General features: G+C 46.8%; 1 protein-coding gene across 1 annotated transcript; it reads left to right on the forward strand.

The window, feature by feature from the left end:
• SLA2 (Src like adaptor 2) lies at nt 1–22,503 on the forward strand. The gene is made up of 8 exons (XM_080684083.1): nt 1–334; nt 4,341–4,476; nt 7,011–7,110; nt 7,472–7,558; nt 9,211–9,314; nt 20,322–20,471; nt 21,411–21,543; nt 21,967–22,503. Exons 2-8 carry the CDS (start codon nt 4,386–4,388, stop codon nt 22,118–22,120), a joined length of 819 nt encoding a protein of 272 aa, XP_080540209.1. The 5' UTR covers nt 1–334; nt 4,341–4,385; the 3' UTR covers nt 22,121–22,503.
• The last annotated feature ends 641 nt before the right edge of the window (nt 22,504–23,144 follow it).

Below are 23,144 nucleotides of genomic sequence, written 5' to 3' on the forward strand. Positions count from 1 at the left end.
AGAGTCTGCAGATGTGAGCCAGGAGCCCCGAGGACTCTGTCACAGGCTCAGAGAGCTCTGGGCCTCCTTCTCTGGCCCACCTGTGCTTGGGAGGCTCACCCAGTCCAGGCTCCTGTCCCATCCCAGGTAACCAACCACAGGCAGAAACCAAGCTACCAAAAGCCATATCGAGGGCCTCTCCCTGAAAATTCTCCCCGGCCAAGAGGGTCCTGGATGTCCTAGGACTAAGGATGTTGACAGGCTTCCAGAAGGACCCCCCAAAGCCCTAACCTCTCCAGCCAAAGCATGTGTCTCAGCTGAGCCCCCATTCGAAGCCTCTGGTGACAGGAAAACAGTAAGTATGCTTGTTTTGTTTTCCGATGGCCTTGGGCCTCTGGGGAAGGATGGGCCCCTCAGAGACTGGGAATGGGCTTTATAGTTGGGGGAAAGCTCGAGAAGGAGGTCTCTACTTAGGGTAAGGGTGGTTTCTAAGGGTTCTGAAGAAACCGAGGCCCCCCTCCTACACCTTTGTCCTCTGGAGAATTACATTGTGCCCTCCAGCTTGTCTGCATGCCTCATCTGGTCCCATCTCAATTACCAACTTGCTGTGTGACTTCGGGACCCACTCTGGGCCCCAGCTTTCCAACTTCAGTGAATGAGAGAAGTCGGGATTATAATCTCTGAAGACACTTTCAACTCTAGTACCGTCAGTTCCTCTCAAAAGGGTGATATTTCTCAGCTGAAAGAGGGAGCTCAATCCAAATTCACCACTCTTACTCCGCCACTGAGAAATTACCCTCGGAAGCACAAAAACACCAAGGCAGGAATGGCAGACCTCGCTCTGCACTGACCAGCTGTGTGACTGAGCATGAGGTCGGGCTCTGTGGGTCCTGGTTCTTGTATCTGAGTGGGATTCAAATGCAGACCTCTCAAAGGATCAGGTGAGATGATATAAAAACAATTGTGGGCATTGTGCTGATCTCAGCTGCTTTTTACTGCCTCCTTCCACCCACTGGCCCAGGTCCCCTGACACACAGTAAGTTACTCAAATGCTTATATTATTAATTCCTCTGTTTTAAAAGTTTTGGCCAACCCCTCTCCTCCTAGGCCTGCCCACCCCATGGTCTTCATTTTGCCTCCCAGGAGGCTTCCTGGCCCCACCAGGTGAAGGGAGCTAGCAGAGGGTGCTGGGGGCTTCCAGTCTGAGTGCACTTCCACTTCCTTCGGCCCATCCCCCAGCTCCACCTGCTGCGGGAAGAAGTTTCTGGGTTTAGCGCAGTTGGTGACTGTGGTGACTTTTCTTGCTGAAGGAGGGGAAAGGAAACTAACCTTTACTGAGCACCCATTCTGTGCCAGGCTCCTCGACTCCCCCATAGCCCTGTGGACTCGGCGTTATCCCTAATTCACAGATGAGACGGAAAGGTCGCATGCTCTTTCTGAGGTCACACAGCTCCAGCCTGGTTGGCCTGCATTAATCCCTCGTGCCACCTAGGAAAGATCTCCCCTGGGGTTTTCTGCACAGTAAAGCATAGAGCCCACACCTCATACTCAAGGGGAAAGGCTGGGGAGCGGCAGGAATGTTGAAAACCTGACCTGAAGGGGCGCCTTAGCAGCGAGGGAGTCGGAGACCTGAGGAGGCAGCAGCACCATCTAGGCTACCAAGGCTTCAGAAGCCCAAAGTCAGCAGGAGCCACTTCCTAATGGGGCCTGTTTTGTATTAAAGAGCGCCTGTCCCATGAATCCTGAAACCCCAGGGGGAGGCAGCAGAAACAGGCACTGTTAGCCCCTGGTGATGACACAAGACGGCAGAACCGAGGGCACTTCCCTTGCACATGTAGTTGCAAGGATTTTACTCCAGACAGGACTGGCCTGTGAGGCCATAGAAGTCAGTCCATGATGGTGACAGACACCTGTCCTCACCCGGGCTTGGTGTTAAGATTCAAGGGTAAGGACTGAGCCTGCTATATCACAAACTAGTGTAATTATGCATCTCTGCTGAAAGGAATGAAACCACCTCCCTGAAACACTTTAAAATAGTGTTTAGAAAAATCAGCATTACCCTGGAAACCTGGGAATTTAAATCACTTTAAGGATAAGGCAGCTGACCAGCCCTGGTCAGCTAGCTCATTTGGTTACTAGCAGGCGTCCTCAAACTACGGTCCGCGGGCCACATGCGGCCCGCCGAGGACATTTATCCGGCCCGCCGGGTGCCGCTGCCTGTCCTGCTTAGCAGCCGACTCGTCCTGGGCCCGCAGTGCGCATACGAATTTGTTCATAGTTTTTTTTAAAAACTATAGTCCGGCCCTCCAACGGTCTGAGGGACAGTGAACTGGCCCCCTGTTTAAAAAGTTTGAGGACCCCTGGTAGAGCCTCATCCCAATAAGCCAAGGTTGCAGGTTCCATCCCGTCAGGGAACATACAAGCATCAACCAATGAATGCATAAATGGGTGGAACAAGTCTCTCCTCCCTCTCTCTCCCTCCCTCTCCACCTCCACCTCCCTTTCCCTCTCCCTCTCTCTCTCCCCCTCCCTCTCCTTCTCTCTCTCCTCCCTCTCCCTCCCCTCCCTCTCCCTCCCCTTCTCTCTCTCCTCCCTCTCCCTCTCCTTTTCCCTCCCTCTCCCTCCCCCTCCCCTTCCTTCTCCTTCTCCCTCTCCCTCTCCTCCTCTCTCTCCTCCCTCTCCTTCCCTCCCCCTCCCCCTCCCTTTCCTTTCCCTCTCCCTCCTCCTCCCCCTCCTTTCCCACCCCCTCCCCTCCCTCTCCCCCTCCCTCTCCCTCTCCCTCTCCCTCTCCCCCTCCCTCTCCTTCTCCCTCTCCCATCAGTTTTTTTTTTTAAGACACCTGTCCAAAGAACTAATAATTACATTCATCCATCTAGTTCATATGTACTAACCACCTTCTATGGGCCAAGGGCCTCACAAAATGCTGAAAAAACAGGCAAATAAGGAGAGGTCCCATCTTCATTAAGCTGTAGCATAATGGCATCCTATATAATAAAACCCTAATATGCAAATCGACCAAACGGTGGAATGACTGGTTGCTATGAACTGACCACCAGGGGGCAGACGTTCAATGCACGAGCTGCCCCCTGGTGGTCAGTGCACTCGCACAGGGTGAAGCGCCGCTCAGCCAGAAGCCGGGCTCATGGCTGGGGAGTGCAGCGGTGGTGGCAGGAGCCTCCGAGGCAGCACTAAGGAGCAGTGAGCCGAGCTGTAGGGAGCAGCAAGCAGGCCGACAGTAAGGAGCGAGGGGTCCTGGACCGAGGGAGGGCACAGGCCAGGCTGAGGGACCCCGCACCCCCACCCCCAGTGCACCGGGCCTCTAGTATTAAATAAACAAAAGCTTTAATAAATGAATAAAACAGGAATGAACACAACAGGGAGCCAAGACAGAAAAGGGAAGGCTCTGGTGAAGTGACATTCAAGGCACAGTAAAGGAAAAGCAGGCTTTTCACATGTTTATCTCTAGGACCCGTATGTTAAGTATTGTTATCCCCATTTTTCAGATGAGGAAATGGAGGCAGAGAGGAAATGGCACACCAGTCTTCCAAAGCCTTGCAAGTCATCACTGTGTCATACAGTCTCTTAGTCATCTTACTTTGCCCAGTTTACTTCACCTTAGCTTGCTGTGACACCAGATCCCCCTTGTCCACTTTTTTGTTGTTGTTAATCCTCACTCGAGGATATTTTCCACTGATCTTTTAGAGAGAGTGGAAGGGAGAAGGAAAGACCGAGACATATCGATGTGAGAGAAACACATCAATTGGTTGCCTCCCGCGCGCACCCCAACCAGGGCCCCAGACCAGGGAGGAGCCTGCAACCAAGGTACATGCCCTTGACCGGAATTGAACCTGGGACCCTTTGGTCCGCAGGCCGACACGCTATCCAATGAGCCAAACTGGCTAGGACCCCCTTGTCCACTTCTAACCCTAGCCATGGGTTCTGGTATGCCTAGAGTGAACTCTGACCTATCATTGTCCCCTGTCACCCAAAATATGATCCTAGGTCAGGAAATGGTTCTGAGTGGGCCATCTGAATCAACTGCAAGGGCTGGGGGAATTCAGAGAAAGCTTCCTGGGATAGGGTGGGATTAAGACAGCCCTGAAGGGGAAATAGGGTATTGCAGCCAATGGGAGGGTGCACCACACACACAAAGGCCCAGAAACAGAACAGCATGGCTGCAGCACAGTAAAGATGGGAGAAAACGGGTCCACTTTGAAGAGACCTTCACAATCCGGAGCCTGGTCCTGATGGGAGGGAGATTATTTGCAGGCATCAGCAAGGTTGTAGGACAGAGCCAGGGAGGGAGGGGGCCGCACCAGGCCTGGAGCCACAGTTCTGTCCCATCACAGCATCTCTTTCAGATTTCTCTCCATGATGTGCTTCTGAGAGTTCTTCTCTGAAGAGCAATGGGAAGTCAGCCCAGCAGAGGGAAAACCCTGACAAGCCCAAGCTCAAGTCCCTCCATCCAAGACCAGGGCCCTGTACCCATGCAACCAGGTAAGCTACGGGGCCCAGAACAGCCAGGTCTTTCCCAGGCACCAGCAGGCTGCACAGGGCCTTCCTGACCAGCCACTCCAAACAGCTTCAAGTGTCATTGAGTGCCTGCTGTATACCAGGCCCTCCCCGTGAGCCATACAGGCAGGGCCCTGCTCTTGTAGAGCTTACATTTTTGCAGTCAACATTAAACAACCAGGTACAGGAGAACATCTAAGAGAGTGACAGGTGCTAACCAGGCTGGGGGATAGTCCTCCAGGCATTTCCCAAGGCTTCCTTCCTCCTCAACCAATTTATTTGGAGACTGAGCTGGCAACTCTAAGACCAATCCCACTTCTGCAGCTCTCCATAGCTGCACTGTCCGTTACAATATTCTCTAATTATGTGAAGCTATTTAAATTTAAGTTAACATTAATTTAAATGAAATAAAATTAAATATTCGGCTCCTCAAGTCACACTAGCTGCATTTTAAATGCTCAAAGCCATCTATAGCTACTGGCTACCTTAATTGGACAGCAAAATTATAGAACATTTCCATCATCATTTCTATCTATAAAATTCTACTAGACAGTGAAAGCCTCTCCTCTTATCCTGAGAGGTGCTGTGAAATACTTGAAGCGAAATTAGAGCTTGACAATTGGAAAAAAATTGGCATATACAATGAACATGTTGAACCTATAGCTGTTATTTTCTAAGGTAGTCCTGAATAAAAATGCTACTTTTTAGGACAATTAGACAATCAAAATAAATTCTAATATTTTTATATCAAAGCTACTGCCCTTAGTTTGTTTCTTGTTTCCCAAAATAGCCCACAAATCCTTTCTCAAGACACATCCTGATTTGGGGTTTTGATAATGTATTCATCAGAGTTCTGCAGAGAAACAGAACCAATAAGGTGTTGGTGTGTGTGTATGTGTGTGTGTAGACACAGAGAGAATTTATTTTAAGAAATTGGCTCATGCAATTGTGGGGGCTGGCAAGTCTCAAATTTGTAGGGCAGGCCGGCAGGCTGGTGACCCAGGGAAGAGCTGATGCTGCAGAATTCCAGAGTTGAGTCTGGAGGCAGAATTCCCTCTTCCTCAATGAACCTCAGTCTGTTTTTCTTAACATCTTCAAGTGACTGGAAGAGCCATGCCCATTATGGAGGGTAATCTGTTTTATTCAGAGTCTACTGATTTAAACTGTTAATCTCATATAAAAAATGCTTCTATAGGAACATCTAGACTGGTGTTTGACCAAATATCTGGGGATTGTGGGCTAGCCACATTGAGACATAAAGTTAACCATCACAGATAACAGGATTACTCTAGACCAAGTGGCACCTTTAGGAGGAAGGACATGGAAAACACACTTAAACAGAACTAGGAGACAGCAGAACCAAATGTCTGCATATGAGTGTTGAGGCAGGATCTGTCTGAGTCTGAAAACTCCCTTACAATGTCTGGGGCTTCCTTCCCTCTCCTCAGCCCCTGCCCCCAATATCCTCATCTCCCTAATACCAGCCTCTCCAGCCATTGAGTCCCAAAGCCCTAGGCCCTGTAGCCACCCAGTCTGCACAGAGAGCCTGGGGCCCAGCAGGCCTCTAAGGAAGAGACCTGGAAACCACACAGACCTACCTCCACCTCATTTCCTCTGAATCTAGCCCCAGGGCTGCTCTGAGTCATGCCCAGGCTGCTGGGGGGTGGGGGGGAGGGGGCGCGGGCGGGGTTGGATCTCCCGGCCCCCATGCAGGTGTCCTGCCTTCAGGGCCGTGTTCCCTCCTCTGCCAGGGTCTCCAGGAAAAGGACAGGCCTCTCTCGGTAGGTCTAGTTCTGCTCACAGCAGAAACATGGCTTTTGGGCAACCCGTTCCGTGAGTTATCTATGCATCAGACTTACATCCATCCAAAAGCTAAGGCTTTTGTGCCAGGCCTTGTGCACGCACAACCAGGGTTCACAGTAGTAGACGAGACCACAGTCCCTGCCTTCAGGGACAACCAAGTCCCAGAGATGGGTGCTTAACCAATAATCAGTTACAATTGTGTTAGATTTTGGCAACAATGTGATTTAGAGACTCTGACCAAGAGTGTCTGCTAAGAGGTTTGTCAGGGAAGTCTTCCCTAAGGAAGGGACATTTCAGGCGGGAGTGAAGGGTGCAGGTGAGTCAGCCAGGTGGAGAGGAGCAATCCAGGGGACAACATATGCAGCTTAGCAGTTCCTAGAGGTGCATGGCCAGGGTTCCAGAAGGGGGAGGGGCCCTCCCCGGGAACCTGGTTTGACCCTTATTGTAGGATGCCCTCCACAAGACTTGCTTGCATTGTTTATTCAGGCATCAGGAATTTCCCTGCACCATGGGATGTCCAGGCCCTGTGCTGCGGACAGTTCAGAGAAAGAAAACACCCCAGGCTCAGAGGAGCTCCTATCTGGGGTCACCACAGACATATAGGAACCAGCCCAGGATGCCTGTGTGAGGGTTGATGGTGGGATCCCAGACTCCTAGATCTCACATCTGGAGACAGGGCTGGCCAAGAGGGTAACCATCTCTGTCCCTCCATCCAGAGAGGAGAAAGGCCACAGCCGTGGCCCTGGGCAGTTTCCCAGTAGGAGAGCAGGCAGAGCTGTCACTGAGACTGGGGGAGCCACTGACCATCATCTCTGAGTAAGTCATTCCAAGGGCATTGTGTGGGATGATCTGCTCCCTCCCCCTGATACCTGAAGATGCACTGATGGGAGGAAGGGCCACTCCCCCCAGGAGAAAAGAGCATGCATGGCCTTTGGTGCCGAGCTCCCGTGTGGCCCTATGTTGGGATTTCAGGCAGCATGACACACCTACAGGGAGAAGCATTGGGTGGGCAGGCCATTCAGGGGCCCTGAATCATGCCATCTACTGCCCAGGGGGTACCTGGATTAGTTGGTGCAAGGGAAACTCAGGTGGGATCCAGCCTGGAAGGGCCTTGTAAATCTCACATGAGCCGTTCCAAGAGCCTTCTGAGAGGGATCTCCCTCCTTTCTCTCTGCAGAGACGGAGACTGGTGGACGGTGCTATCAGAGGGCTCAGGCAGAGAGTACAGCGTCCCTAGCATCCATGTGGCCAAAATCTCCCATGGGTGAGTTTCCACTCCAGGCCCTGCTTTAGGGGACCTTCTTGCTTTCACTTCCCACAAGCGTAGTCCTTTATGTCCAGTCCTATGCTGAGCAAAGCTGGGGACGGGGGAGAATCAGGCCCAGGCTCTGCCCTCAGGAGCCCAGAGGAGGTGGTTTGCAGGCAGTGTGGTGGTACTAGTAGAGAATGCTAAGGGGGACTTGCAGGAGATGGAGCAGCCTGAATAAATGTCCTGAGGCAAGAAAACAAGGGCCTCTGAGGGAGGGCCAGACACGGGACACAGGGTCTCCACAGAGCACTGCCATCTCTCTGCCAAAAGGGAGTGACAAAAGGAACTGACTCCAGAACCAATTCTGTGCCTGGAGAGAGGAAGGCAGTGCAGTGCCTTTGGGTGAGACCTCCCTGAACAGCACCGGGCCAGGAACGTGTCCCTGCGCAAGTGCAAGCTGTGACCTCCACTCTTCAGCTCCTGGCGAAAGCAGGGCTGCAGCACTGCATGGCCGTCGTGTTCTGGGGCTCAGGGTGTGTCTGGCTCTGATGAGAGTCACACAGGGATCCTGGCACATGTGGACACCGCACAGGGCCAGCTCTCAGAGTTGTCTGCAAGCCAGGTGAACCCACCTTGCCATGTGTTTTCTCATGTCTGGGCCTTCTGGTTGGAGGTTTTACATCCACAGCATGGCACGAAGGGTAAGCCATGGGACACTGACTCTCTCTAGAAGTGCCCTTCCCTTGCCACTCCTTCCTTTACATCCTGTTTTCATAAGACATGACAGTTTTTATAAGTCAACCAGAATGACTTGTTTTATTTACTATAAACGAGTCTATGTTTGCTGCCGGCACCTAGTGAGACAAAGCTTCTCTAATTTACTTGGAATCATCTCAACCCTGACTCTGGCTTTGACTGTGGAATTTCACAAAATGACACGGAGACAGCATTTCCATCCAATCAGCTTCTGTAGGCTTTGCCTGGGGTCACAGGGCATGACCCTGGGGACTTAGGAGGCTGATGGCCTAGGACCAGAAAATTCCTGCAGAACCACCCTGAACTTCCCACTACAATTAAGTTCATATAGATATATAGGTGAGGGATTAAGGGAAAAGAGGAAGAAAAATATGGGATCAGAGTAATCAAAATCCCAGCATGGAGAGAGGCATCGGGGAGCAGGGTGGTAGAAGGGCTGTGCTTTGAGAGGCACGTATGGTGACCAGTGGGCTGCATGATATTTTCCAAAATTTTTAGGCATCTTGAACATTTGAGTTCCAGCCTGTCTGTCCACAAATCAGCTTCGTTGCGAGTTATATTTCTGTGATAATGAAAAAAGGTTCGCCTGCGTACCTTTGGCTACAAAGTTAATCTTTAAAATGCCCAAATAAAATATTTACTAAAATTTTAAAACAAACAAAATGCAATGGGCGATTTCTTGGACAGGTGAGTAGCATAGTGGTGGTAGAGGCTGGGCTGTGGTAGAAGAGAGGCCAGGATCTCCCAACTTGCTCCCAGCTCCCTGGGCTCTTGGGAATGAGATCTCCAGGCAGAAAAGGCTGGGGCTGACCCCAGGAGGTTGTCCTCAGAGACCCCTGGAGCCAGGACCAGGAGGACAAAGCTGGGGGGCCACCCACCCCCAGGCTGACCCCTGTCTGCTTCTTCCCCAGGTGGCTGTATGAGGGCCTGAGCCGGGAGAAAGCTGAGGAATTGCTGTTGCTGCCTGGAAACCCTGGAGGGGCCTTCCTCATTCGGGAGAGCCAGACCAGGAGAGGTGGGTAAGCCCTACTGGGGCTTGACTTGGGGGCAGAGGTCAGAGGTGAAGTGCAAAGGGCTGGAGTCAGGCAGTCTAGCTGACTGGCTGCCATGAGAGCCCATTACCATTGAGCACTAACCTGCATTTCTAACAGGGTGTAAGCAGCCCTCAGTAGGGATCCAACAGGATATCCTTCCCTGACCTCCCCAAGACACCAGACATGATCCTATCTCTTAGCAAAAAGTTCACAAGTTAACAAAGTCTCCGTGCTTTGGGGCACCAGCCAGTCAGAGCCAGAAAACCCACTGGAAGCCATCTCATGACCTTCCTTTCTCTGCTGTTCAGATGGGGAAAGAGGCCTAAGGAGGCATAGGGACATGTCACATTGCACATTCATATGAGACTTCTCCCACCTCAGGTACAGGGCCTTTGCAAACAAAACATGAAGTTGATGGAGTCTGTCTCTGATGCCCCTTCCTCCCTCTGAGCTGCTGACCCGAGTCCCTTACAGCAGAGGCAGAGAGGGACGCTGAAGGAGTGGCAGCAGCCACGTTTGTGCTTAGGCCCTTTCAGTGCCCTCAAACACTCCTGTGGGGGTTGTTCTGCTGTTGTACCCATTTTACAGAGAGGAAACTGAGGCTTAGAGGAGAGAAACAATTTGCCTGGGGAGACACAGCTAAGAAGTGCAGAGCTGGGATTCAAACCCAGCCAGAGTTTATCTCACTTTAGACACCCAGGAAAGGCCCACATTGACAATATGGTAGAACTACAAGCACAGTGGTGGGTGGGATAGGGAGGAGATATTCAGAAGTGAGGACCAGCCTCCTGTTCTTGCCCTAATTAGAAACAACTATGATGGGCTGTCAGGGTCCTTTGTTATCTCCTCAATCTCCCTCCTGGGGGTGGTGGGGTGGGGCTGGGTCCGAGTGCAGCAGCTGCAAACAGGAAACCACAGCGATGGTGTTGACTTGGGTCAGGGGCTCATAGACAGGGCCTCAGTGAGCACTGAAAGCCACAGGAAGTGCTTTGTGCTCAGCTCCCGTGCCCACCCTTCTCTGGCCTCGTTCAACCCTGACCACCCCTTATGGTCACTCTGCCCCTTTCCTAAGAAGGCACATATACCAGGGAAATATCTGAGAAATACAGGAGAAAGCAGGTAAGGATCCACATTGTGACTGGGGTTGAGCTTAGACTGGACTCTGAGCTTCCCCACGGCCAACACCACGGGGTAGATCAGGATGCGGCTCTCAGTATCAGAAAAGGAAGAGGCTTGCCAACTCTGCAAGAAAGGCAAAGGCTTCCCTGGTATTACCTTGTAATCCCTCATCTGGGCTTCCTTTTGGACAGTTTGTCAAACTGGAGACCATGGGTCTTGTAGGCCAAGAAATCAGTTTAGTTCTGTTGTTATTGAGGGTCTCAAACTGGGTGGGCCTCAGAATCATCTGGTGGGCTTATTAGAACAAAAAACTGGCCCCCACACCCAGCGCTGATTCAGACGGTCCCGGGCAAGGCCTGAGAATTTGCCTCTCCAACAAATTCGCAGATGATGAGGCTGCTGTTGCTGGCCTGGGGACCACACTTTAAAAACCGCTGACCTAGACCTTGGTTGCACTTTGAAATCATCTGATTCCTGCACCCACCCCCAGAGTTTCTGATTTAATTGTTCAAGGGTATGGCCTGGGCCCTGGAATATGTAAAAACTCTCCAGATAACTTTTTTTCCCTTCTGGTGTGCTGTTTATTTGTTTTTTGGATTCCTCATATTGCATTTGTCTTTATCTGACTTATTTCACTCAGCACAATATCCTCTAGGTCTATCCATGTTGTTGCAAGTGGCAAGATTTCATTCTTTTATAAATTTTTTATGGCTGAGTCTTATTTCATTGTATATATGTACCACTTCTTCTTTATTTACTCATTTATTCGTGGGCACTTAGGTTGCTTCCATATCTTGGCTATTGTAAATAATGCTGCAATGAATATATGGATACATGTCTTTTTTATTTATTGCTTTGCCCCCAGGTGATTCTGATGTGCAGCCAGGGTCAAAATCCAGGGCCCTGTAATCCACTGATGTAGTGGATCTGGACCAGTGAGTGAAATGAAATATAGCAGAAAACTTAAGAGTGTATCACTGGGGTTGGGGAAAATATTGCTTCATCAAACTTTTGTTTGTGTACTGGGTCATAGTGTAAAATTTCATACTGTCGTTTGTGGTCAAAAAATGTTTGACACCACAGCTTTAGGGGCCCGAGTGACATCCTAGAGCAGTGCTTCTCAGACTTGAGTGTACAGGAACTGTCAGGGGAGCTTCTTGACAGTGCAGACTCTTGAGCCCCACCTCAGACCTACTGAATCAGACTATTGGGCACCGAGATCAAAATCTGCTCCCTTCACCACCCTCCCCCGCCCCAATTCTTCTTATGTTCTTTTAAGTTTGAAAATACACGTATAATCTAGGCAACCCAGATTTAAGTAATAAGAGATTGTGTGTTTTATGTTTATACTAGTGGCCCGGTGCACAAAATTCATGCACATTAAAAGGGAATTAATTAGAAGAAATATTTTAATATTGCTATTTGCCCTTTCTCTATAATAGAGGTGTCAGAGATGAAAGAAATCCCCCCTTCCTTTCTCTAGACTCCTTCTGGCATACCTGATTGTGTTCTAGGCCAGGGGAAAGCCATGGCAGGGCCCAAGTCAGGCCCAAAACTTTGGTCTGTGAAGGAGCACTGAAGACTTTGTGGAGATCATAGGACTGTTCCAGAAGTCAGGGCCAGGCCCCAATAGTATCACCCCCTTGTCTTCCTGCTGTCCTACTATGTGTCTGTTCTGTGTTGGACACTGTAAAGGTGATTGATTAGCAAGACATGCTTCCTGCTACTGAGGGGCTCACCTCTGTCCATTCTGTCAGTTAGCATCTCCTGGGAGTCAGGGCTGTTAACTCATGGTTTCTGCCCTCAGGCTCAGGCAGTGGAGAGTCCAAGGTTCAGCATCCTCCTCAAGGCTTCTCAGAGACCTCAGCCGAGGAAGTTCAGGAGGATCCTGCTAGGTCTACGTCCCCCACACAGCTCCTAATCTGACCCCTCTCACCACTGTGAACCATCCCAACCTCCACCCTCCCCACTCCTGGCATTGTCATTAGAACACCTGGGAGAACATGGTGCTTGACCACAGAGGTCTCTGCAGGCCAGGGTGTGACATTGGCTAAGCCTTCTGGAGTGTTCCCAGGGTGAGGACTTTGGATTTAAGTGTGACAGGGAGGGTTCTGAGTAGGAGAGTGACATAACCTGATCCCTCGACTGCTGTGAAGAGAGGATTTGGCAGGGGGTAAGGTAGAAATGGGAAGCCACTGCAGGCTCCATCTGGGTGAGAAGTGGTCAGATTCTGGATGTGATCTCAATGTAGTCATTAGGGTTTTCTGTCGGGCTGCATGTGAGGTTTGAAAGAATGGCAGCAGTCAAGGATGACTCCAGGGTTAGTAGCTTAGTAATGGGTAAATAATGCTGCTGTGCCCTAACCAGTTTGGCTCAGTGGATAGAGCATTGGCCAGGTTTGATTCCGGTCAAGGGCATGTACCTTGGTTGCGGGCACATCCCCAGTGGGGAGTGTGCAGGAGGCAGCTGAATCGATGTTTCTCATCAGTGTTTCTACCTCTCTATCCCTCTCCCTTCCTCTCTAAAAAATCAATAAAATATATTTTTTTAAAATAATAATGCTGCTGTTTTCTGAGATGGGAAGATGGTGGGAAGATAAATCAGAACCATCCCTTGGGAGGCTCACAGTTGGTTATGTGTGTTGGGGCAGGTGAGGGGTAGGGTTGAGGGACAGATGATGGCAGAGCAGGACGCTTGGTGCCACAAAGCACTTGTGCCTGGGCAGGCCTAGAGCTGGGGCTTCTCTTAGGCAGAGGCATTCTGGAGGAGTTGTCTGAGCAGAACTGAGTTGTAAAGGGAAGGATGGGGTTACTCAGGTGTTACATATAGAAGGAACAGTGTAAGCAAAGGGCCAGGGGCCTGGTAAGGGTTTTTGGGTGTTTGCTACGTGCCAGACATGCTAAATGCCTTACCTGCTTCATCACCTGCATCCTCATGGTGATCTGGTCAGACTGGACAATTATTATCACTCTTTACAGATGAAGCAACAGATCTGAGAGGTCAAATAATGTGCTGTAAAGTGTGTGCAATTTAAACCAGGGAGTCTGAGTTAAAAAGGAGATGTTCTGGGACTGGGAGAGAGCAGTAGGCATTTGGGACTGGCTGAAACATGCAGTGAAAAGGAACAATGGGATAACAGGCACAGAGGCCACATACAGATGACCTTGGTAGGTGACCTGTCCCCACAATGGTGTTGAAAGCCTCACATGGGTTTGACAGAGCTTGCTTATTATACCTTTCTGGTTCTAGTAACTGTGGTGATAGTGGCCAGAGTGGGGCTGCTGAAGAAGCATGCAGAGGATGTAGGGACTTGGGCGTTTAGTTTATGTGGGTTGGTTGGCCTCTGGAACCTATTTTCAGATATTTAGCCCTTTCCAAATACAGGGTTTTTCAGGGTCACAGCATAGCTCCAGAAGAGACTATTCCTAAAAGGACAGAGGTGAAAGAGCTTCTAGAATCATGTAGAGAACAAGGAAAAGGAAGCCGGGATCCTACTCCACACTTCTCTTTGTATCCTGTATCCTTGCTAAATTCACTTACTAGTTCTAGTAGCTTTTTTGTAGATTCCTTAGGATTTTCTATATGATCACCATGTCTATAAATACAGTTTATTTATTTTCCAATCCATATGTCTTTTATTTCTTTTTCTTGCCTTATATTACGACTAGGACCTCTAATATGAATGAAGTGGTGAGAACATTTTTGCTATATTCCCAATGTCATCAAAAATATCCAGAAAAGTGCAGGAAAGGAGAGACTTTGTTCAGGTGAAACAGTTTGCAAACCAGAGAAATGCAGGCTCCAGTGGAAACTGAAAGTTCACTCTACCCAGACAAAGAGGAGGCCACCTTTTATTGAGAAAGTTCCCAATTGGTCTAATGTTATGCAAATTAGGTTTCCAAATTCATACAGTTCTGAATGGTCTGAATTATGCAGTTCTGATTGGTCAGTATTGTGTGTTTTGAATGTTGAATAATCATTATAGGACAGTTCTTATTGGTTGGTATAGATGCAAAGGAGGATATAATTGTGTAATTCTTTTTTTTTTTTAATATATTTTATTGATTTTTTTACAGAGAAGAAGGGAGAGGGATAGAGAGTTAGAAACATCGATGAGAGAGAAACATCGATCAGCTGCCTCCTGCACACCTCCTACTGGGGAAGTGCCTGCAACCCAGGTACATGCCCTTGACCGGAATCGAACCTGGGACCTTTCAGTCCGCAGGCTGACGCTCTATCCACTGAGCCAAACCGGTCAGGGCTGTGTAATTCTTTTTATTTGTTTGTTTGTTTATTATTAATCCTCACCCTAGGATATTTTCCCATTGATTTTTTAGAGAGAGTGAAAGAGAGAGGTAGAGACAGAGAAAAACATCAATGTGGGAGAGCCACATCAATTGGTTGCCTCTGCATGCACTCCCAGACCACCACCAGGGATGGAGCCTGCAACCAAGGTACATGCCCTTGATCAGAATCAAACCCAGGATCCTTCAGTTTGGCTGACACTCTGTCCACTGAGCCAAACCAGCTAGGGCTAATTGTGCAATTCTGATTGGACAGGGCAGGTTTCAGTCCATTGGTTAAAAGACAAAACCAGGGGTTCTCTGCAGTGGTTGATTCTGTGTAAATAAGCAGGCATAGTGTGGGAAACTGAGAGTTCAGGCTGAGGTTCTTCCCAGTTTACCGAGTAAGTGAGGAGCCCCTGTCGGCAAATGGCCCTTATGCTCTTATTTATAAAATACTAGAGGCCCAGTGCACGAATTCATGCACAGGTTGGGTCCTGGGCCTGCCCAGTGATTGGGGCCATTGGGGCTGTCTCGCCTAGTCCTGATCTGGGCCAGCCAGCCAAGGGGGAGGGACCGCGGGAGGTTGAGTGTCTGCCCCCTGGTGGTCAGTGCATGTCATAGCTACCGGCTGGTCGTCCAGTCTTAAGGGTCACTTAGGCTTTTATATATATAGATGAGCCCTTGATTGACCAGGGGGAGTCCATTTCAGCAAATATTTCTTCTTGGGGTTCATATCAAATAAAGCTTCCTTCTTGCAGTTCACACCAATCTTAGAAGGAAAAGTTCAGTCTTTGTCATATTCTTCTAGAAGTCTTCTAGAATTCTTTTTTTTATAATTCTTCTTTTAGAATCATTATAGAATTTTCAGATGCTCTATGTCCAGTTGAGCAGAATAATAGCCCCCAAAGATGTCCAGTTCCTAATCCCTGAACCTGTGAATATGTTACCTAACACTGCAAAAAGGAAGTTTGTAGATGTAATTAAGCTAAGGATTTCGAGATGGGGAAATTATCATGGGTTATCCAGATAAACCCAATGAAAGCACAAGGGTCTTTACAAGGGGGAGGCAGGAGGCTGAGAAGTTGAGAGAGATTGACGACGGCTGGCTTTGAAGGTGGAGAAAAGGGCCAGGATATAAGGAATACGGGTGGCTTCTAGAAACTGGAAGGCAAAGAAATCTTCCTTTAGAGCAGTGGTTCTCAATCTTTCTAATGCCGCAACCCTTTAATACAGTTCCTCATGTTGTGGTGACCCCCAAACATAAAATTATTTTTGTTGCTACTTCATAACTGTAATTTTGCTACTGTTATGAATCATAATGTAAATATCTCTGTTTTCTGATGGTCTGCAAAATTACAGTTATGAATTCTTTTGCTGTGAAAAAGCTTTTTATTTTGATGTAGTCCCATTTGTTTATTTTCTCTTTAGTTTCCATTGCCCTAGGAGCAGTATCAGTGAAGAAATTGCTTCAGCATATGTCTGATATTTTGCTGCTTGTGGATTCCTCTAGTATTTTTATGGTTTCCCGTCTTATGTTTAAGTCCTTTATCCGTTTTGAGTTTATTTTTGTGTATGGTGTAAGTTGGTGGTCTAGTTTCATTTTTTTGCCTGTATCTATCCAATTTTCCCAACACCATTTATTGAAGAGACTGTCTTGACTCCATTGTATGTTCATGCCTCCTTTGTCAAATATTAATTGGGCATAGTGGCTTGGGTCAATTTCTGGGTTCTCTATTCTATTCCATTGGTCTATAAGTCTGTTCTTGTGCCAGTACCAGGCTGTTTTGAGAACAGTGGCTTTGTAATACAGCTTGAGATCCCACCTACTTTGTTCTTCTTTCTCAGGATTGCTGCAGCTATTCGGGGTCTTTTTTTATTCCAGATGAATTTTTGGAGAGTTTGTTCTAGGTCTGTGAAATACGCCATTGGTATTTTAATGGGGATTGCATTGAATCTATAGATTGCTTTGGGTAATATGGACATTTTAATGATGTTGATTCTACCAATCCATGAACATGGTATGTTCTTCCATCTGTTTATGTCTTCCTCTATCTCTTTTTTCAGTGTCTTGTAGTTTTCTGTGTATAGGTCTTTTACCTCCTTAGTTAAGTTTATTCCTAGGTATCTTAATTTTCTTGATGTGATGGTAAATGGGGTTGCTTTTTTAGTCTCTCTTTCTGTAAGTTCATTATTGGTGTATAGAAATGCCATAGATTTCTTGGCGTTAATTTTGTATCCTGCTACATTGCCGAATTAATTTATTAAGTCTAATATTTTTTTTTAAAATATATTTTATTGATTTTTTACAGAGAGGAAGGAAGAGGGATAGATAGTCAGAAACATCGATGAGAGAGAAACATCGATCAGCTGCCTCTTGCACACCTCCTATGGGGATGTGCCCGCAACCAAGTTACATGCCCTTGACCGGAATCGAACCTGGGACCTTTCAGTCCGCAGGCTGACGCTCTATCCACTGAGCCAAACCGGTTTTGGCAGTCTAATAATTTTTTTGATGGAGTCTTTAGGGTTTTCTATGTACAGTATCATGTCATCTGCGAATAAGGACAGTCTTACTTCTTTTCCAATTTGGATGCCTTTTATTTCTTCTTGTCTGGATTGCAATGGCTAATACTTCCAGTACTATGTCGAACAGGAGTGGTGAGAGTGGGCATCCCTGTCTTGTTCCTGTTCTTAGGGGAAATGATTTTAGTTTTTGCCCATTGAGTGTGATGTTGGCTGTGGGTTTGTCATATATGGCTTTTATTATGTTGAAGTATGATCCTTCTATTCCAACCTTGCTGAGAGTTTTTATCAAGAAAGGGTGTTGGATTTTGTCAAATGTTTTTTCTGCGTCAATTGATATGACTATGTGATTTTTATCTATCAATTTGTTTATGTGATGTATCACGTTTATTGATTTGCAGATATTGTACCATCCTTGCATCCCCGGGATAAATCCTACTTGGTCATGGTGTATGATCTTTCTGATGTACTACTAGATCCGATTTGCTATTTTGGCATCTATGTTCATGAGGGATATTGGCCTGTAATTCTCTTTCATTGTGTTGCTTTTATCTGGTTTTGGTATTAGGGTGATGCTGGCTTCATAGAATGAGCTTGGATGTGTTCCTTCCTCTTGAATTTTTTGGAATAGTCTTAGGGGGATAGGTTTTAGTTCTTCCTTGAATGTTTGGTATAACTCCCCTGTGAAGCCGCCTGGCCCTGGGCTTTTGTTTGCTGGAAGCTTTTTGATGACTGCTTCAATTTCTTCCATAGTTATTGGTTCTACTTATTTTTATAGCTTCTTAAGGTGGAAGCTTATTGTATTTTATTTATACCTTTCTTCCAATGTAAACATTTAAACTAGAAATGTATCCTTAAGTACTGACTTAGCTGAACTCACAAGTTGTTTTTATTTAATTAAAAATACTTTCTAATTTTGGTTGTGATTTCTTCTTTTGATACCTGGGTTATTTCCAAGTATTTGGGAATTGTCTAGATGTCTTTTTATTATAATTTATAATTTAATTCTGTTGTGGTCAGCAAACATACCTTTAATTATTTCAATCTTTTAAAATTTGTTTTTATGGCCCAGTCTAGTATATCTCAATATTCCATCTGAACTTGAAAGAAAATGTATATTGTTGATAAGTGCAGTGTTCTATGTTAATTAAGTCAAATTAGTCTATTGTATTGTTCAAGTCTTCTATATTCCTATTGATTTTCTGTCCTATTAAGTACTCAAAGAGGAATGTTTGAAATCTCCAATTATAATTATGGATGTCTATTTTTTTTCTGTCCATTCTGTCAGTTTTGTTTTATATATTTTGAATCTCTGCAATTGGGTGCATATAAATTCAGGATTTTTATGTCTTCTTGATATGTCCCTCATATCTCTGGTAATCTTCTTGATCTTGAATTCTACTTTGTCTGATATTAATATTACCACTCCAGCTTTCCTGTGATTAATGTTTGCATGATACATTTTTTTACTTTTAGCCTGGGTTTTAACATTGAAAGTATTTTTATCATACAGTTGGATCTTGCTTTTTCAAAATCCAGTTTGAAAATCTCTGCCTTTTAATTGGAGCATTTAATACTTCCTTAAAATAAACACTTCCTAGAACTTATAGTACCTATTGTTTGGGATTCGTTCCCACCTTTTGTTAGCATTCCACAGGAAAAGATTAAGTGACAGGGTTACTGCCTCTTCTTCCAGGTTGTCTGTGACATAGTTTTCTCATCTGTAAAGAGGGAATAATTGTACTTACCTCATAGGGTAGTTATAAGAATTACATGAGATAATCCATATAAAGCATATAGTAGATACTCAATAAATGAAAGCTACAGATAGCTTTAGATCACTAAGTGATAGTAATAACAGATTATTATTTCACTAAGCATCCTCTTTCCATTTGTCTTTGATGAAGTGTTGATTTAAGAAATGAACCCCACTTTACAGTTATAAAGTTATCTCATATACATCCCCATCTGATGAAAAACTACTAGAGATCTGCGTAGTATAATGATTTTACAGTGTTTTTTTTTATATTCATTTTTCAAACATATGCTTTCTTTGCTTAGACAGTTTTTTAAATTAAAATTTCTGTTGAGACCTATCAAACTGTGCACTTTAAACACGTGCATTTTATATGTTAGACATCAATAAAGTCGATTTTAAAAATTAAAAAAACAAAAATGGAAAAATTCTGTTACATCCATGTATATAATGTACATATATAAGTTAAAGACTAATGAGAAAACCAACATCCAGGTGTCCAATTACCAGCTTAAGAAATTGTACAATCCCTTAGAAGCCCCTTGCATGCTTCACTGTTAATCATTGTTGTTTTATTCATAGCTTTGCCATACACGTATCTCTGTGTAGTAGTCTTGACTGCCTTTGACCTTTATATAAATAGAATCATGCTGAATGTATGCTTCTGTGACTTCCTGCTTCAGCTCATTATTTTTAAGGTTTATCTGTGCTTAAATGTATAGTGGTTATTAACTTTTACTGCTCTATAGTCTTACATTATATAATCCACCATTCTACTGAGTGCCTATGGGCTGTTCACAATTTGGGGCTTTTCCAAACAATGCTATGAATATTGCTCGTGCATTTCTAAGGTAACATGTTGGGATGGAACTGCTGGGTTGTGAGGTAGGTGCATGGTCAGCTCAACCCGTTAATGTCAACTGCTTCCAAAGTGGCTTGTACTAATTCATCTTTTCACCAGCAGGGTAAGAGGTTCCTCTTTCTCCATGTCCTTGCTGACATCTACTGACACATTTTCACATTCTAACTCTTCTGCCCACTTGAGTCTTCTTAACAGCCAACACTTAATGCTCATTTAAACTGTACCAGGTTTAATGATCCATGATCTCATTTCACAAGAGCCCTATCTATTATGTATTGTCATTTATGACTAAGAGAACAAGACTTTGTCCTTTTCTGCCTCTTTCTTCTGCCTGGACCCAGGACTATTCACTGTGGCCACCTCATCTCTTCTTCCTGCCAACGTGGGCCAGAGCCAGGTCCCAGCAGGACCTCAGTCCCACCTTGGACTCTTTCCTCCTCAGGCTGTTACTCCTTGTCAGTCCGCCTCAGCCGCCCTGCATCCTGGGACCGGATCAGACACTACAGGATCCAACACCTTGACAACGGCTGGCTGTACATCTCGCCGCGCTTCACTTTCCCCTCACTCCAGGCCCTAGTGGACCATTACTCTGGTATGGCCTTTCCTTGCTTCCATGAGAGTAGACTGGGATGTGACTTTTAGGGGTCAGAGAATCCTTAGATACTTTACCTGCTAAAAAATATCCAGACAGATGGAAGAAGAGCCTCCCCTACCCTCATGCCAGTCCCTGTGCCAAGAAACACAGGCTGGCGGCTGTATCTTTTTTAAAAAAAACATATTTTTATTGATTTGAGAAAGGGAAAGAGAGGGAGAGAGCAATAGAAAAATCAATAATGAGAATCATTGATCGGCTGCTTCCTGCATGCTCCACACTGGGGATCAAGCCCACACCCTGGGCATATGCCATGACCTGGAATCAAACCATGACCTCCTGGTTGATAGGCCAACGCTCAACCACTGAGCCACACCAGCCAGGCAAGGCAGTCCTATCTTTATCCCGTGTGTGAGTGCAGGCCACTAACTCATCCACTGCTGTAGTTCTGAGTCAAAGCTCCAGCAGGAAGCACAGTTGTCTCTACAGGAACTAGGCCCAGATCTGTTGTATTGTGGAATTCAAGTTGATTCTTAGCATTTTCTGGTGCCTGTTGCAGTAACAGGCACTGGAGGATGTAGAGGGAATAAAACTGGGAAAACTGATCAGGGGTTTGCTGGAAGGTTGTTCATGCGATGGATACTGAGCATGCCTTAGTTTTCTTCCTGAAGTGCTTTCCTAGTCAGAAACTGGACTCAAAGAGGTCCATCAACTTACCCAGAACCACAGTAAATTAAGTCTCCCAGAACCTAGCCCAGAATGACTTTTGATTGCATCTCAGCCTCTAGGAGACGAACCACTTGGGACTCTTGCGCTGTAATTCTTTTTAGACCATGCCCCAATCTGCCAAGTGTGTAAGCTGTCGGGTGAGGGTAGGGGTTGTTGGGAGGAAAGCAGAGCTGGTGTCACCCATGTCAAGGGTCTAGGTCTCTTCCTCAGAGCTGGCGGATGACATCTGCTGCCTCCTCAAGAAGCCCTGTGCCCTGCGGAGAGCTGGCCCAGTCCCTGGCAAGGACATACCTTTACCTGTGACTGTGCAGAGGGCACCCCTCAATTGGAAAGAGCTGGACAGGTGAGAGGAACCCTGGGACATGAAGGCTGAACAAGGGAGAGTTAGGCTTTACCCCCGGGAACCCAAAACCCAGAATGAACCTGAAAACTTCAGGGTTACTGGGGGACCAGTGAGCATTGATTGAGCTCTTAGAGGCCAGCCTAGGCTCAGCAGGTGGGTAAGGGGCAATGGCAGGGCGGATAAAGTGGGCATGAAATGGGCAGTTTGGACATGAAGGTGGCCAAAATGGGAGGAAAGTCAGATAAGATAAGGTAGAACAAAGAGTACCAGTCCTGAGTGAAGAAGTCAAGCTCTGGTTTGATCTGATAGGAAACAGAGAGCCACTGTGAATTTTTTTTAGCAGGAGTGAATTAAAAACGGTGAACTGTGTGGTGAATGCAGGGAAGACGGCTCCTTGACCCAGCTCTTTTCCACTCTCCATAGCTCCCTCCTGTTCTCTGAAGCACCTGCCACAGGGGAGGCGTCTCTCATCAGTGAGGGACTCCGGGAGGCCCTCAGCTCCTACATCAGCCTGACTGATGACATCTCCTTGGACGATGCCAAAGCCCAGAGGCCAAAAGGGGAACCAAGGTTGTAGCACCTAGAATCCCAAGGCAGCTCAGCCTAACTGCGCACCCCACAGGCAAGACTATACTGAGTGAGGGGAGAACAGGGATACAGAGGCACATTCAAGGTCCCACCTCTTACCTTGTTCCTTCCTCTCAGCTCTAAGAAGTCATATACCTCCTCCCAGTGCCATGGCCCTGCCTGCAACCTCTAGTTCAAGGATAGACCAGTTGAGAGCAAGGCCAGGGCTCCAAAGATCCTAAACTTCCTCTGGGGTCTGATGTAGTCTGTGCCCAAGTTTGGGAATTCCAGCACATCTTCCTCCCCTGCTAGTTGAGTCCCATTCAAAACCCTCCCCCACCCTGCTAACCAGTCCCCAGCCCCACCCACAAGGTAGAAACAACCAGTAGCATCAAGAAAAAAAACGCATTTTAAGAAAATTTACAAGGGGCAGGAAAGCAGAGGGACTAGATGGCTCACCAAAGCAACAGAACCTGGGCTGTCCAGCCTCCCCCTGACCCTAGAGCAAAGAGGACGTCGGACAGTCCAGGTCCTTAACTGTCCTCATCAAGCCCCTTCTCTGGACAGTTGTAGCTCTCAGATTTCATTTCATTTTGCAGCTTATCGTTGGGACCTTGCTAAGCCTTACTGGCCTTGCCATCTAGTGGCCCAATGCAAAATGACACCTTCTGAGACTAGTACACTGTGATGAGATCAGTTATGTGTGGCTCTCAGTGCTGGGCAGGGGCCCTAGTGCATCAGAAAGTGGTAAGCCCTCTCTCCACAAAGCTAAGACCTTGGCCTTAACCCATAAAGGGAAAGAAGCAGGAAGAGGAAGAGGATGGAGATGGGAGGGCACCACTTCTAGTGTTCCGACTAGGTTCTCAAGCTAGAGGTGAGGTGGGAAAAGGCTTTACCAGGTATCAACAGTTGTCAATTAAAGATCTGATTTATTCAAGTATCTGAAAACATTCTACAATGGAAACTGTTACCAGATGCTGCTTATACTGTGCTATGGACCACGCACATATTGCCATACTGTTTTTGGAAGACTT

Source organism: Plecotus auritus, assembly GCF_963455305.1.
Source record: "Plecotus auritus genome assembly, chromosome: 8".
In the NCBI taxonomy this organism is placed as follows: domain Eukaryota; kingdom Metazoa; phylum Chordata; class Mammalia; order Chiroptera; family Vespertilionidae; genus Plecotus; species Plecotus auritus.